A 16,558-nucleotide genomic window follows, 5' to 3' on the forward strand; every position below is an offset into this window, starting at 1 on the left:
CTCAATTTTTTCGACTGTTTTGGAAAAAACAGGACTGTTTCGCCAATTTTAACAAAAGTTGGAATTTTTAAATAATTTTTTTAAAAAAGAAACTTCTTTTAAATTTTGATAAAAAAGTCAAAAACCAGACTTTTTTGATAATTGTGGCAATAAGAGCAGGCATTTTTGGCAAGTTCGTAGTGGCGATTTTTTGCGCCATACTAACAAGGGAACCTCTTGAGGTGTCCACCTCTGATTTGAACGGGACCGCGATTTTTTGAAAGAGCATGGTCTAAAACCTCCAAAACCAAATTTTCAGCTGCCCAACTTCATATCTCGATATTTGGCGGACGTTTGAAAATTCAAAATTGACTATTTTTGGTGATTTATACTTTTTTCAAAAAAGTACCTACGTACATGATCGATAAAAATGATCAAAATATGTAAATCCTAAGACTGATATTAATTCCCCATATCAAATTTTCGCCATTTCCAGCCATTCTGGAGGCTCCAACGCGATTTTTCAATTTCTCCCGAATTTTTAATTTGCTCCTGAAGGCGTATTTATCCACATTTGAGCCGATTCTGGAGGGGCATCTCTAGAGTGGTTTTTTGACATTTGGTTTTGGGGGTTTTAGGCCATGCTTATTCAAAAAATCGCGGTCCCGTTCAAATCGGAGGCGTACACCATTCGCTGACTATCATCACAAATAAACTAGAACATAGAGTTAGAGAGACCAATAACGAATAGGGATTACTTTGATTCTTTTCAATTAATCGGCAGTCCAACTGGCAAAAACTGAAAAGTGCAATCGAGTTTGGCTAGAATTTTTTCATTAAAAACGCGTATGTCTCGAAAACTAAGCCTCCTAAAAAAAACCCTGATGTCGTTGATCTGAAAGGAAATCTAATTTTTCACAATACAAGGTAATGATTATTACCATAGTAAAATTTTGAGATACGTTGTACTTATTCCTGAAATAGATAATTTTAAAAATAAAATCACAAAAAAAAAACAATGTTTTACTCTTATCAACTATATTGGAAATGTTATGTATAGTACATAATATTATAGGCACATAATCATACAGTATGAGATGACTTATTCTACTTTACAACACAATTTTCGTTTCTCAATACGAAGTCGATAAACTTTTGGGATTTTTCGCTAAATTCACGACTTTCTGGGATCTCTTCCTTATCAGTCATGGTATCACGCTTAGCACAAATATCTAAAACATAGTTTCGAAGCAGTCTATGACTTAAAGTTACAATGGCATCTTGTTTAATAGACTCTTCGTAGTACTCTTCCATTGCAATAGCACCATTAATTATGACTCTTTCGTAAAATATCGCGAAATTAGCATTGACATGATAACAATTCCATAACAGATAAACGTTATCGATGCAATTTCCAAAACCGACGAGAAAAATCAATTCCAAATCTAAATACAACTTGATATCCAATAACATTCTTAAAAAAGGTTCTTCGATCGAGTCTTCAATCATAACAACGTATTTCTAAAGTGACAAAAATTATAAACAGAAAAATAAATTCAATCCCAATTGGGAATTTATTCGCAGCATATAGGTACGTAACTAGAGTAAACTTACCTCTTTTTCTTCCGTTTCCAATTCTTTTACATATTTCACGCTGTGTTGCTTGTAATCATCTGCGTTTATAACGCGAGGTTGAAAAAGTTGAGTGATTATCTCCTCGGTTGCTCCGTCAACGTACTCCTAGAAATAATTTGAAAATATCCAAGTATACAATATAATTACCTACATGAATTCCAACCCACTTGGAAATACATAATATATTCGAATAATTTACCTTCTGGTCATTTTTCAATGACTCCATACTCGTATTCGTTAAACGATATCCATTCAATATACGACCAAACTCGAGGTAAAAATGTCTGTAGACTTTTTGGACGAGTCTCTTGAATAATTCCTAGAAATGATATGCAAATACTTACATCATTACTGTATATAAATTCCAACCCACTTGGAAATAAATTCCACTCATTTAGTATTTAGTATTTACCTTCCGATATGCCTTTTGCAATGACTTCTTATTCGTGCAACGATCTCCATTGAATATACGATCGTACCAGTGGAAGTGGACCAACTCATATGAGTTGAAATGTCTGTAGACGGTTTTCTCGACGCGTCTGTCAACCAATGCCTAAAATATTAATATATGAAAATACTTACTCAAATCATCACATAAATAAATTCTAACCCTACTCGAAAATTTATTCGAAGCATAAAATAGTCAATCTTACCTCTTTCTGTTTCTTTTGCAATGTTGTAATACTCCTTACACCGTATCCATTGAATTTACTTATGGCCCATGGCCGAAACACAGCCGAGATCATCAGTTTGACTGGACTCGAAAATAATAACATGACTAGTTTATAGTTACTTTATTGCGATTTAAAACCGAACGAAAATTAGGTACCTAGTTTAGAATTTAGATTCTCATCAAATACATATATTACAATATTACAAAAGGAGAATTCCGCAACAAAACAAATGCTACATGAAAAAGTTTGTTCTTTTTGCCACAATTACTACAATAATTTGTAGTAGTGTTGGTGTAGTGATATGTAAAATACAAGGTCTTTTCGGGCGACCTGCACACGCTGCACACACTGCAAACTGTGCAGCTTAAACCGGTTAAGCGACGCCCCTTGCACACTCCACTGCGAGAAAAACCCAGTTGCAGCAAATGAAACGAACCTGTAGGTGCATGACGATGACTGATAGTACACAACAACAACAAGTACACAAGTACACCACGGTTTCGTGATAACTGATAAATGTGCTTGAAGTTACCTTGCAACAGGGATGGAAAGCTAAAAGATGAAACCTTAGCTTTAGCTTTTGGCTCTTCAAATTAATGAAATGAAACTCTCTGATGGCTAGCTTTTAGCTTCCAAAAATCATTGGATTTCGGCTTTTATTTAGCCTTTGGCTTTCAGCTTTTTAGTCCGGCATATGACAATAGGAGTAATTGCACCCCCCCCCCGATCCTCCGGGACAACTTTTTTATTAAAGGGGACATCCTAAGGAACATTTTACAGCAAACTTGCCAAAAAAAATTGGCCTTACTTACAGAATGGCGGCCATTTTGATTGACAGGTCAGCCGAAATCGCAGATTTTGCATTTTAACATAGGACTTGCACGAACTTTTTCAAACTTTACAAAGGTAAATCGAAAGATCATGCAAAAATTTATCACCTGTCAAAATTTGAAGTGCTAAAGTGCGTTTTTCGATTTTTGGTGAATTTTTGAAAATCGAATTTAGACCAAAAATGAGGGAAAAAATCAAAATTTTACCAAATTGATCAAGAAAGCTGAAATTTGGGATATACCCTATTTTCGACATGCCAAATCGATTGGAAACGGTTACAACACGTTTTAAGCAATTCTGGAGCCTCCAGCAGATTTTTAAAACTCGAAATTCCCACAAAATTCCATCAAATCGGAGTTGTAAAGCTAAAATTTATTCTAAAAATAAATTTCAATACGCTACGAAGTACTGCAGGTGAATTTCAAGTCGTTTTGGATCCTCCAACGACTTTTTGAAAATTCCTGAAGCCTCCAGCAGATTTTTGAAACATTAAATTTTCACAAAATTTCATCAAATGGAGATGGAAAGCTGAAATTTACTCTACACTCTAATTTTAGCACCGTCTGAAAACGACTTCTGGTGGATTTCAAGTCATTTTAGAGCCTCCAACGACTTTTTTGAAAATTACTGAAGCCTCCAGTAGATTTTTGAAACTTGAAATGGACATGGAAAGCTAAAATTTACTCTACACTTCAATTTTAACACCCTCTGAAGACGACTTCAGGTGGGTTTCAAGTCATTTTAGGACCTCCAGCGCATTTTTTGAAAATTACTGGAGCCTCCAGTAGATTTTTGAAACTTGAAATTTCCCCAACATTAATTTATCAGATGGAGTTGGCAAGCTGAAATTTACTTCGCAGACTACATAGTGGTTTCAAATTGTATTGAAGCTTCCAGCTACTTTGAGGAAATTTCAATTTTCCAAAAAAAACCTCATACAACCTTTCAAAAAGTTGCTGGAGGCTCCAAAACGACTTGAAATTCACCAGCAGTCAACTTCGTAGCGTATTAAAATTAGTTTGCAGAATGAATTTCGACTCTCCATCTTAGTTTGATGAAATGTTGGGGAAATTTCAAGTTTCAAAAATCTACTGGAGGCTTCAGTAATTTTCAAAAAAGTCGTTGGAGGCTCTAAAATGACTTGAAATCCACCAGAAGTCGTTTTCAGAGGGTGTTAAAATTAGAGTGTAGAGTAAATTTCAGCTTTCCATCTCCATTTGATGAAATTTTGTGAAAATATAAAGTTTCAAAAATCTGCTGGAGGCTTCAGGAATTTTCAAAAAGTCGCTGGAGGATCCAAAACGACTTGAAATTCACCTGCAGTACTTCGTAGCGTATTGAAATTAATTTTTAAAATAAATTTTAGCTTAACAACTCCGATTTGATGGAATTTTGTGGGAATTTCGAGTTTCAAAAATCTGCTGGAGGCTCCAGAACTGCTTAAAACGGATTGTAACCGTTTCCAATCGATTTGGCATGTCGAAAATAGGGTATATCCCAAATTTATAGCTTTCTTGGTCACTTTGGTAAAATTTTGATTTTTTCCCCTCATTTTTGGCCTAAATAATTCGATTTTCAAAAATTCACCAAAAATCGAAAAACGCACTTTAGCACTTAAAATTTTGACAGGTGATAAATTTTTGCAGGATCTTTCGATTTACCTTTGTAAAGTTTGAAAAAGTTCGTGCAAGTCCTATGTTAAAATGCAAAATCTGCGATTTCGGATGCACTTGGCCATGATATCCCCCCTCCTTCTGTTACTGCTCCACTATCAATAAAAGTACATTTTTGAACCTGAAAGTTGTAATATTTTTACAACAAAATTATTCTATGAAATAAAATGAAAAAAGAAAAATTATAATTATAGGATAGGATTAGGGGTTGAAAACTGAAATAAAATATACACGTATAGTGACAGGACAATCAGGCCTTTTTTGTATTTCCTTCTTTAGGGGACGCTAAATCGTAAATTGAAGCTGTAATTCCCCAATTTTCATAACTCCGCCTGGTGGTTGGCTTTGTTTTGAGAAAAAAATTAAGTACCTAAAAAATATTTTTGGAAGTGCATATAAGCTTTTTGAAATGAAAAATTTTGGTCACTTTTTTTTGCTCTTCCGGTAATAATATTCCATAATTCGAAATTCTCAGTGTGGCAAACTTTATTCGCGAATTCACACTAAGTGGCTGACATCTGGCGGATTTTTGCGTAAATGCTGAAAAGGGGGAACTGTGCAAAATTGTGATAAGACATTTTTATATTGTGGAATATTTTTCAATTCAAATTTGCAACTGAATGATTCGGATTTGAGTAATTGAAAAAATTCATGACACCAGAACTCATTTGCAAACGTATTTTAAACAAAAATGAGAAAATTGTATATCAGCAAAAGAGTCGTTTGATGTCTTTGAGTAAAGAAAAAAAATTGTTGGCCACTAAATTATTAATTTTTGCGTTGTGAATTGTAATCTGATTGGTCAATAGTCTCCAGTTTCCCCTTTTCAGACAATAACAACAGCGATCCAAGCGATTCGTGAATTCGCGAATAGATTTTGTATTTGGACAATTTTGACCTAAAAAAATTCAAAACTTTTTTGAAAAAGTCACCAGAATTCATTTTTTTCAATTCTTTAATTTTTTTAGTTCTGTAAGTAGGTATGGAAATTTTTCGATATTTTCGAACTTTCTTTTTAGGAAAACTGCTACACTGCGTCCCTCCACCGCACTCCCTCACAAAATAAGCTCCGGTGGAGCTGCTGACAATTTATTCCACTCACTTTACCTCAAAAATAAAAGATGGATGAGATGTCTTTAAAAATAGAATTTTCAATCAATTTCAATTTTTTTTTTTTCAAGCTTTATTCTGCAACTCCAAAATCGAAAATTGAAATTCACATTTACAGAAAAAAATCACACTGGACATCAATTTTCGTAACTTTGGGAACCCCTGGATCGGTTTTTCAATTCGATCTTAAAAATGTAATGGTGGTTTCGGGGTCAGGAAATGGTCCCTTTTCGAGGAAATATCGTGAAAAGTAGCCTTGGGCCTTGGTATATGTCTTCTATCAATTTCTGGCGTGAAATGCAACATTGGGGTCAAATGTGGACTTCGAGTGATTATGGAGGCTTAAGTGGGGGGTGTGGGGATTGATTGTGGATACGTGCATCGGAAAATATGTATGTAAAGTTCATTAATTAGAGTCAACACTTTAGCAACATAAACCTCATAGATAAGTGAAGCTATTTCAGGTTCAGAGTGCACTTTTAGTAGGTATTGAAGCTCTAGCGAGTTGTTGGAGTGCAGCGATGAATTTTGGATTTTGCAAGTTTTGAAAATCTGCCGGAGGCTCAAGAACTAGCTACTTAAAACTTTTTGGGACATGTTTCCAATCGATTTGGCAGGTCAAGAATAGGATATGTAGGTACATATATTCCAAATTCCACTTTTCAGCTTTCTTGACCAATTTGGTAACATTTTTGTTTTTTTTTCTCATTTTTGGCTTAAATTTGGCTTTCAACAATTCGCCAAAAATCGAAAAATTAATTTCTCCAGCAGTCCAGCAAAAGAAGAATTGCTATCCTTTTCAAATCTGAGGCGGAAACTTTGCGTACCCCTGGTAACGTTTCTAAAAGCACTTGGAGAAGAGAGGTGCGGTTTGTGCCCTTTACGCGGGGATCGCGGAGGGGGGGTCAGTGCCTCCACCTCCAGCTCCGGCTCCCAAATTTGAAAAAAAATACCTCCGGCTCCGGCTCCGGAGATTTTTTATGAGTACCTCCACCTCCACCTCCGGCTCCACTCGAAAAAAGGATACCCTCCGGGGGGCTCCTGCCCTCCAGCTCCGCCTCCGGAGGTCGAGGAGGGGGGGTTAGAGCCTTCCCCTCCGGCTATTTGAAAAAAAAAAATACCTCTGGCTCCAGCTCCGGTTTTTTTTTGTGAATGCCTCCGCCTCCACCTCCGGCTCCTGCTCCCGGAGCAAGACAAAAAAAGGGTACCCTCCGGGGGGCTCCGGGCCTCCACCTGCGCTCCGCTCCGCGATCCCTGCCTTTACGTAAACTCTCATCATAGTCTATTTGCATGAAAAATGTTGAATAATATTTTTTCATGGTGAACTTCCACAAACCATTAATTTCCATCAAGTTGAAAGGGTATTCCACGGTAAGAAAGGCGAAATGGCCCTGTTCCCAGATTTGGAAAATTATGATGGATTATTGTTGGGTACCTCCAATAAAAATTTTTGAGCGGAATTTCCACCCCCCCCCCCCCCTCCAAACCCACCACCTCTGGCCAGTATAGCCAAAAAAATGCGTTTTTTGGGAGAAAAATGTGGTATCCATGAGTAATGAACTAGTGAATAGAAAATTCTGGCACCACCAGGTAATATTCGCTCTACTATGATCACAAATAAACTAGAACATAGCGAGAGGAATAACGAATAGAGATTACTTTGATTCTTATCAATTAATCTGCAGTCCAACTGGCAAAAAGTGCAATAAAGTTTAGCTAGAATTTTTTCATTAAAAACTCATATGTCTCGAGAACTAAGCCTCCTAAAGAAAACCTGATGTCATTGATCTGAAAGGAAATTTAAATTTTCACAATACAAGGTAATGATTATTACCATTGTAAAATTTTGAAATAAGTTGTTCTCATTCCTGAAATAGATAATTTTAAAAATAAAATCACAAAAAGAACATATTATTATAGGCACATAATCATACAGTGTGAGATAAATTATTCTACTTTACAACACAATTTTCGTTTCTCAATACGAAGTCGATAAACTTTTGGGATTTTTCGCTAAATCTACGACTTGCTGGGATACCCTTATAAGTCATGGTATCACGCTTAGCACAAATATCTAAAACATAGTTTCGAAGCAGTGTATGACTTAAGGTTACAATGGCATCTTGTTTAATAGACTCTTCGTAGTACTCTTCCATTGCAATAGCACCATTAATTAAGACTCTTTCGTAAAATATCGCCGAATTATCGCCATCATAACAATTCCATAACACACTAAGGTCATCGATGCAAGTTCTAAAACCGATGAGAACAATCAATTCCAAATCCAAATACAACTTGATGTTCAATAACGTTCTTAAAAAAGATTCTTCGATCGCGTCTTCAATCATAACAACGTATTTCTAAAGTGACAAAAATTATAAACAGAAAAATAAATTCCAACCCAATTGGGAATTTATTCGCAGCATACGTAGAGTAAACTTACCTCTTTTTCTTCCTTTTCCAATTCTTCTAAATATTCTTCGCCGTGTTGCTTGTAATCATCTGCGTTTATAACGCGAGGTTGAAAAAGTTGTGTGATTATCTCCTCGGTTGCTCCGTCAACGTATTCCTAGAAATAATGTGAAAATATCTAACAAGGGAACCTCTTGAGGTGTCCGCCTCCGATTTGAACGGGACCACGATTTTTGGAAAAAGCATGTTCTAAAACCCCCAAATCCAAATTTTCAGCTGCCCAAGTTCATTTTTCGATTTTTGGCGAATTTTTGAAAATCCAAAATTGACTATTTTGGTGATTTATGCTTTTTTTTAAAAAAAAGTACGTACTTGATCAATAAAAATGTTCAAAATAAGTCCTAAAACTGATATTCACCCCCCCCCCAATCCAATCTTCGCCATTTCCAACCATTCTGGAGTCTCCAGCGCGATTTTTCAATTTCTCCAGGACCATCAATTTGCTCCATAAGGAGCTGGGAAGCTAAAAATCGAGTTGTACGTTATACTCGACCTGTTTAACGAATTTATCCACATTTGAGCAGATTCTGGAGCGGACACCTCAAGAGTGGTTTTTTGACCAACAGCTTTTTTTCAAAATAAAAAATTCAAAAATCAAAAATTTCCAGTTTGCGAAAAAATTTTTGAAATTTGCGCGAATCACAGTATTTTGTCATGAACAGACCCCACGAGGGCGAATTTCGCCATTTCCAGCCATTCTGGAGGCTCCAGCGCGATTTTTAAATTTCTCCAGAATCTTCAATTTTCTCCAGAAGGCGTGAATATGAAGTTGGGCAGCTAAAAATCGAGTTGTGTGTTATACTAGATCTGTTTAACGAATGGAGCGGACACCTCAAGAGAGGATTTTTGACCAGCTTTTTTCATAATAAAAATATCCAAAAATTAAAGGGAGGCCCAAGAAAGGCTGAAAATGGCGAAATTCGCTCTCGTGTGGTTAATTAATGACAAAATACAGCGATTCGCGCAAATTTCAAAAATTTTCTCACAAACTAGAAATTTCTGATTTTTGGATAGGTATTTATTATTGAAAAAAAGCTGGTCAAAAAACCACTCTTGAGCTGCCCTCTCCAGAATCGACTCAAATGTTGATAAACTCGTTAAACAGATCGAGTATAACACACAACCTGATTTTTAGCTGCCCAATTACATATTCACGCCTTCTGTAGCAAATTGAAAAATCTGGAGAAATTTAAAAATTGCACTGGAGGCTCCAGAATGGCTGGAAATGTCGGAACTCGGCCTCTGGGGGTTTGATGCAGACTAAACACAGAGATTCAAGGCAAATTTCAAAAATTTCCTCACAAACGGTAAAATTTTGATTTTTTTTGATTTCTTATTATGAGAAAAGCTGGTCAAAAACCCACTCTTGAGGTGTCCGCTCCAGAATCTGCTCAAATGTGAATAAATTCGTTAAACAGCTCGAGTATAACACACAACTCGATTTTTAGCTGCCCAACTTCATATTCACACCTTCTGGAGCAAATTGAAGATTCTGCAGAAAGGGTATAGGAGGATAAGGTACAGTTTTGGGCCCAGAAATGGATTTCGACGAAATTCACACCAAAGGTTACCCATGATGAGAAGATACGCTCAAAAAATTTTCAGATCCTCAGACCTTTTTTTCAGGGGGGGAGGGGCCAAAATGTGTTTTTTAAACTTTATTTTCCAGTGTTTCGCCAAAAGTAGATAAAAATTTCGCGTTTTTCTGTATCGATTCTTAAGGGTGAGGGGAAGCCCTTGAAATTTTTTCAAAATTTTTCGGACCATTTTTCACCAAATTGTGGCGTTTTGAAAATTTTGAGCGGCCATTTTGTAAAGAAGTTGCGGAGGTACAGTCACCATTTTTTCCCCTAAAATACGTTATTTAGTCAAGATTATACCATAAAAGTTTCAGCGAGTTTGAGTTGGTGCAACATTGTCAAAAAAAATAAAAACTGACCACGCGTCATATTTGCAGGGGGTTGGGCATGATAGTCCACGGCGCTATCGTGGGAAGTTACGTAGCGTTCGTGCGCGTTACTGTCGTTCGTGGTTGTCTCATAGTCCAGTCAAATAGGGGGGAAAAATGGATGAACCACATACTCGTTATTCCGATCAAATATTTTTTGGTGAATATTGTCAAGAGTAGTGTGGTGAACAACATATTAAAATCCCCCCGACCCCTCCCACAGTGGATCACACCCCTTCAAAATCAGATTTTCGTTAAAAACTTCTAAAATATCAACTTTCAAGTAGAATGAGCTTTGTGATCATTTTATGTCCTCTCAAATACCTATCGAATGATCTATCAACGAACTCCCTAGCCCCAAGGGGGTGGCGCTACGATCCCTCGAAGTGACGTAATTTTTAGAAATGGGCTCCGTGAGCTTTTGGATTGATATTTGCATGTTAGGTAGGTAGGTACTAGGTAGGTAAAGGTACTTAACGAGGAACTTCCGCATTGAAAGTTTCAGATCTCCAGACCCCCTCATCCCATTTTTGAAAAACACCCTTTTTCTGGAATGGAATAAAAATTATTTTCTCAGCCCCATGTGAACCGATTTTTCTCATTTTTAAGTACGTTGTAAACATTTGTAAGTGGTGTACCCATAAGAAATTTCAACCCCCTCCCTTCATATTTACCCCCTCATAATGACGTTATGGTACTGGTGTCGTTCGAACCTCCCAAGCGCAAATGTTGCGTCAGATTTTGTTTTACACTTACCCGGCCCCTGTAGAAGCTCCGGAGGGGCTGGGTGCGAGTAAAACGAAATCTGACGTTTGTATTTCCACTCGGGTAGTTCGGTTCACTTGAAAACTACACCAATATTATAAAAGTAGTTCCGTTTAAAAAACATTAGAAATTGAGGAGGGGGCTGAGGCCCTGGAGAGGCCAGGTAGGTGCAAAACAAAATCTGACATAAAATTTGTGCTCCGTAGGTTTGAAACATATGTAAACACCAATATCATCAAAATAACTATATTTCAAAAATATTAAAAATTGAGGAGGAGGCTGAAGGAGTGAAGACACTTGGGGGGGGGGGGCTTGATGAGTTTCTGACGTCATATTCGTGCTTAGTGGTATCGAATCATGCGGAAACGACACCTCACTCATTAATAGTTAATTCTTCCAAAATACTCATTTTACCCCCTCTATGACTCGTTTTTTCAAATTTTCACCATGACGAACCTGCCAAAACAAAAATTTCGAAAAAATATATGATATTGAGGGGTCGTAAATACATCCAAAAAACATGTTTAGAAAATTGATCCTCGCAATTTTCGTTGTTAAAAAACATGAAATAAGACGAAAAAACGCCATTTCGAGGGGTATATATGAAGGGAGGGGGTGGACATTTCTGAGAATATTCACCAAAAAATATTTGATTGGAATAACGAGTATGTGGTTCACCCATTTTCCACCCCTATTTGACTGGACTATGAGACAACCACGAACGACAGTAACGCGCGCGAACGCAACGTAACTTCCCTCGATAGCGCAGTGGACTATCATACCCAACCCCCGGCAAATATGACGCGTGGTCAGTTTTTATTTTTTTTGACAATGTTGCACCAACTCAAACTCGTTGAAACTTTTATGGTATAATCTTGACTGAATAACGTATTTTAGGGGAAAAAATGGTGACTGTACCTCCGCAACTTCTTTACAAAATGGCCGCTCAAAATTTTCAAAACGCCACAATTTGGTGAAAAATGGTCCGAAAAATTTTGAAAAAATTTCAGGGGCTTCCCCTCACCCTTAAGAATCGATACAGAAAAACGCGAAATTTTTATCTACTTTTGGCGAAACACTGGAAAATAAAGTTTAAAAAACACATTTTGGCCCCTCCCCCCCTGAAAAAAAGGTCTGGGGGTCTGAAAATTTTTTGAGCGTATCTTCTCATCATGGGTAACCTTTGGTGTGAATTTCGTCGAAATCCATTTCTGGGCCCAAAACCGTACCTTATCCTCCTATACCCTTTAAAAATCGCGCTGGACCCTCCAGAATGGCTTTAAATGGCGGAACTCGGCCTCATGGGGTTTGTTGTGTTCAAAATACAGCGATTCGCGCTAATTTCAAAAAAAAATTTCGCAAACGGAAAATTTTTGATATTTGAATTTTTTATTTTGAAAAAAAGCTGGTCAAAAAACCACTCTCTTGAGGTGTTCGCTCCAGAATCAGCTCAAATGTAAATAAACTCGTTAAACAGATCGAGTATAACACACAACTCGATTTTTAGCTCCCCAACTTCATATTCACGTTTTCTGGAGCAAATTGAAGATTCTGGAGAAATTTGAAAAATCGCGCTGGAGGCTCTAGAATGGCTGGAAATGGCGGAACTCGGCCTCGGGGGGTTAGATTGATGTAGACTAAATACAGAGATTCAAGGCAAATTTCAAAAATTTCCTCACAAACGGTAAAATTTTGATTTTTTTTTTGATTTCTTATTATGAGAAAAGCTGGTCAAAAACCCACTCTTGAGGTGTCCGCTCCAGAATCGGCTCAAATGTGAATAAATTCGTTAAACAGTTCGAGTATAACACACAACTCGATTTTTAGCTGCCCAACTTCATATTCACGCCTTCTGGAGAATATTCAAAATTCTGGAGAAATTTAAAAATTGCACTGGAGCCTCCAGAATGGCTGGAAATGGCGGAACTCGGCCTCAGGGGGTTTGTTGTGTTCAAATTACAGCGATTCGCGCAAATTTCTAAAAATTTTTCGCAAACGGGAAATTTTTGATTTTTGAATATTTTTATTTTGAAAAAAAGCTGGTCAAAAAACCACTCTTGAGGTGTCCGCTCCAGAATCGGCTCAAATGTGGATAAATTCGTTAAACAGGTCGGGTATAACACACAACTCGATTTTCAGCTGGCCAACTTCATATTCACGCCTTCTGGAGCAAATTGAAGATTCTGGAGAAATTTGAAAAATCGCGCTGGAGGCTCTAGAATGGCTGGAAATGGCGGAACTCGGCCTCGAGGGGTTAGATGCAGACTAAATACAGAGATTCAAGGCAAATTTCAAAAATTTCCTCACAACGAGTGAAATTTTGATTTTTTTTTGATTTCTTATTAAATGAGAAAAGCTGGTCAAAAACCCACTCTTGAGGTGTCCGCTCCAGAATCGGCTCAAATGTGAATAAATTCGTTAAACAGTTTTAGTATAACACACAACTCGATTTTTAGCTGGCCAACTTCATATTCACGCCCTCTGGAGCAAATTCAAAATTCTGGAGAAATTGAAAAATCGCGCTGGAGGCTCCAGAATGGCTGGAAATGGCGAAATTTGGATTTGGGGGGTTAATACACCAGTTTTAAGGACTTATTTTGAACATTTTTATTGATCAAGTACGTACTTTTTAAGAAAAAGCATAAATCACCAAAACAGTCAATTTTGGATTTTCAGAAATTCGCCAAAAAACGAAAAATGAACTCGGGCAGCTGAAAATTTGGATTTGAGGGTTTTAGAACATGCTCTTTCCAAAAATCGCGGTCCCGTTCAAATCGGAGGCGGACACCTCAAGAGGTTCCCTTGTAAGTACATAATTACCTACATAAATTCCAACCCACTTGGAAATACATAATAATTATGTATATTCGAATTATTTACCTTCTGGTCATTTTTCAATGACTCCATATTCGTTAAACGATCTCCAGTGAATATACGACTAAACCCGAGGTAAAAACGTCTGCAGCTTTTTTGGACACGTCTTTTGAATAATTCCTGTAAATGATATGCAAATACTTACATCATTTTAACTGTATTTAATAAATTCCGACCCACTTAGAAATAAATTCCACGCATTTAGTATTTACCTTCTGATATGCCTTTTGCAATGACTTCTTATTCGTGCAACGTTCTCCTTTGAATGTATAATCATACCAATCCTCCAACCGGTCCAAATCATAGGAGAAATGTCTGTAGATGGTCTTCTCGACGCGCCTGTCAACCAATGCCTAAAATTAATACAAGAAAATACTCAAATCATCACATAAATAAATTCTAACCCTACTCGAAAATTTATTCGAAGCATAAAATAGTCAGTCTTACCTCTTTCTGTTTCTTTTGCAATGTTGTAATACTCCTTACACCGTATCCATTGAATTTACTTATGGCCTGTGGCCGAAACACAGCTGAGATCATCAGTTTGACTGGAGTTGGACTCGAAAATAATAACATGACTAGTTTGTTAGTTTATAGGTACTTTGATTTAAAACCGAAGAAAAATTAGTTAGTTTTAAATCATTTGATTCTCATCTTTATTCTCATCTAATTACAAATTTTAAAGAAAGCCATTATCAATATTCAAAATTATTACATCATCCATCCACATCCTTATCAGTCATCAGTGTTGCCGTTCTAAAAATTTAAATTTCGCCAGATTGATTTCAAAAAATAGCTAAAAACCAGGGATGCGGAGCGGAATGAATTTCGTTCCGGGTTCAGGGTTCAGCTCCGACATAAAAAATAATTCTGTTCCGGTTTCCTGTATCGTTCCGCTCCGATTAAAAATATCGTTCCGTTCCGGTTTAGCGTTCCGTTCCGCTCCGATTTTTCTTTTTTGTTTTAGAGAAGGTTGCATTCAAAGTACATCAGAATTTTCATGTTCTGAGCAAAAATTGAAGTTGAAAATGTTGAAATACCCGAAATTTTAAAAAAATGGTTGAATTAGGCGCGTTTTAATGAAATTTAAAGTCCACCTCACTGCACACATGAGAAATTTGAATTTTGATCGCTGAAAATTGCAGCTTTGTTCCAAAAGTACATTGTATAAATGGTCTTTTTCATGTCATTTACCATGTCTTTTTACAATTTTCTAGTTTATTGAGGTAAAATTTCAGCAAAAACACCTTTTGTTCACACTATAATCTTGAAAATCGTTCATTAAAGGTCAAAAAATTTTGTTAGGTCGGAGCTTTAAAAACCCAAATTTTTATTCCGGTTCGGTTCCGGTTTCGCTCCTGCATATTTTTTAAAAGTTGCTCCAGGTTCCGTTCCGCTCCGCCAAAATTCTCCCAAAAGTTAGGGGTTTAGCGTTCCGGTTCGTTCCGGTTCAGTTCCGCTCCGCATCCCTGCTAAAAACCGATGTCGGAAATATTTTCATGTTAAAAATCAATTTTGAGATTTTTTTCAATTGAAAATAGGTGGAAGACATTTTTTCTCAATTTTTGACATGAAAAAAACATTTTGATAATTTTGACGAAATAAACTAAAAAGAAGACTGTTAAGCAATTTTTGGAAAAGAAATGAAGTTTTGAGAATTTTTTTGCAAAAACCGACAATTTTTAATGATTTTTGGCAAAAAAATGAAACTTTTCATCGTATTTCGATTGAAAAAGTGGTACTGATATAATATTATGATCTAATGGCCAATGGGGTGCAAAATTGTTAGACTTCCCGTTATTTTGAGTAAAAATCAGAAATTTATGTCTAACTTTGTTATTTTCGTTTCTAATATTACTCTATATAGGGTACAGCCTTGTTCATCACAAATATAAACCTACAATTTGGGGCCCAAAAAGGGGGGAGGAATTTTGTTGGAGTCAAAACTCACAATATCCAAATTGAAGGTGGTCCCAAACCCCCCAAGGGAGGGAAAATTGAAATTTTTTCAGCCAAAGTCTTTTTAGGTGCGCAATCTGCCATCTTGCCAAGTTTCAGCTCGAAATACCGCGGCTTTCATGGTATATGATTCAGTTTTTTGCAACCCATACCGTTGGACACTTTTTTTTCAGTTTTTGGTAAATTTTTGAAAATTGAATTTGAGCCAACAATGAGAAAAAAAAATCAAAATTGTATCAAATTGACTTAGAAAGCTGGCATTTGAAATACACCCTATTTTCAGACTGTCAATATTGATTTGAAACGGTTTGAAACCGCTTTGAGCCGTTCTGGAGCCTCCAACAGATTTTTGAACCTGAAAATGTTATCAGAAAATGAAGTTGGAAATCCGAAATTCTCGAGCTTGAACTTGCTCATGAGTCGACAGCTGGTAAGTTGGAGTGATTTTGGAACCACCAGCAAATTTTTGAAAAGTTTTGGAACCTCTAGTAGAGTTTCGAAGTTTTAAAATTTCCACAAAATCGCATCAAGTGCAGTTGGAAAGCCGAAATTCATTGTGTAAACTCACTTCAGTAAGCTATGAAAGTCGCCCGCAGATAGATTTCAAGTCGTTTTGGAGCCTCCAGCAGATTTTCAAT

At 36.7% G+C, this 16,558-nt stretch overlaps 2 protein-coding genes across 2 annotated transcripts; both read right to left on the reverse strand.

Moving 5' to 3' along the window:
• Nucleotides 1-1,000: 1,000 nt before the first annotated feature.
• On the reverse strand, nucleotides 1,001-2,916 carry LOC135846677 (uncharacterized). Its single transcript, XM_065365905.1, has 5 exons — nucleotides 2,268-2,916; nucleotides 2,027-2,167; nucleotides 1,814-1,933; nucleotides 1,594-1,719; nucleotides 1,001-1,500 (listed from the first exon to the last, which is right to left on the reverse strand). The coding sequence occupies exons 1-5, from the start codon at nucleotides 2,388-2,390 to the stop codon at nucleotides 1,087-1,089; spliced, it is 924 nt and encodes a 307-aa protein (XP_065221977.1). The 5' UTR covers nucleotides 2,391-2,916; the 3' UTR covers nucleotides 1,001-1,086.
• Nucleotides 2,917-7,797: 4,881 nt separating this feature from the next.
• Nucleotides 7,798-14,683, reverse strand: LOC135846846 (uncharacterized). The gene is made up of 5 exons (XM_065366188.1): nucleotides 14,409-14,683; nucleotides 14,174-14,314; nucleotides 13,968-14,081; nucleotides 8,346-8,471; nucleotides 7,798-8,262 (listed from the first exon to the last, which is right to left on the reverse strand). The coding sequence occupies exons 1-5, from the start codon at nucleotides 14,535-14,537 to the stop codon at nucleotides 7,855-7,857; spliced, it is 918 nt and encodes a 305-aa protein (XP_065222260.1). The 5' UTR covers nucleotides 14,538-14,683; the 3' UTR covers nucleotides 7,798-7,854.
• Nucleotides 14,684-16,558: the final 1,875 nt, after the last annotated feature.

Source organism: Planococcus citri, chromosome 1 (genome assembly GCF_950023065.1).
Source record: "Planococcus citri chromosome 1, ihPlaCitr1.1, whole genome shotgun sequence".
Lineage (NCBI taxonomy): Eukaryota > Metazoa > Arthropoda > Insecta > Hemiptera > Pseudococcidae > Planococcus > Planococcus citri.

What these genes read in the sequence shown, in the direction of transcription:
- LOC135846677 (XM_065365905.1), bottom strand. Translation starts at nt 2,390, where the DNA reads ATGTTATTATTTTCGAGTCCAGTCAAACTGATGATCTCGGCTGTGTTT. An exon ending in TGCAAAAGAAACAGAAAGAG is followed by an intron (nt 2,168 to 2,267) that starts GTAAGATTGACT and finishes TTAATATTTTAG; the next exon opens with GCATTGGTTGACAGACGCGT. An exon ending in TGCAAAAGGCATATCGGAAG is followed by an intron (nt 1,934 to 2,026) that starts GTAAATACTAAA and finishes TATCATTTCTAG; the next exon opens with GAATTATTCAAGAGACTCGT.
- LOC135846846 (XM_065366188.1), bottom strand. Translation starts at nt 14,537, where the DNA reads ATGTTATTATTTTCGAGTCCAACTCCAGTCAAACTGATGATCTCAGCT. An exon ending in TGCAAAAGAAACAGAAAGAG is followed by an intron (nt 14,315 to 14,408) that starts GTAAGACTGACT and finishes TATTAATTTTAG; the next exon opens with GCATTGGTTGACAGGCGCGT. An exon ending in CATTGAAAAATGACCAGAAG is followed by an intron (nt 8,472 to 13,967) that starts GTAAATAATTCG and finishes CATTATTTCTAG; the next exon opens with GAATACGTTGACGGAGCAAC.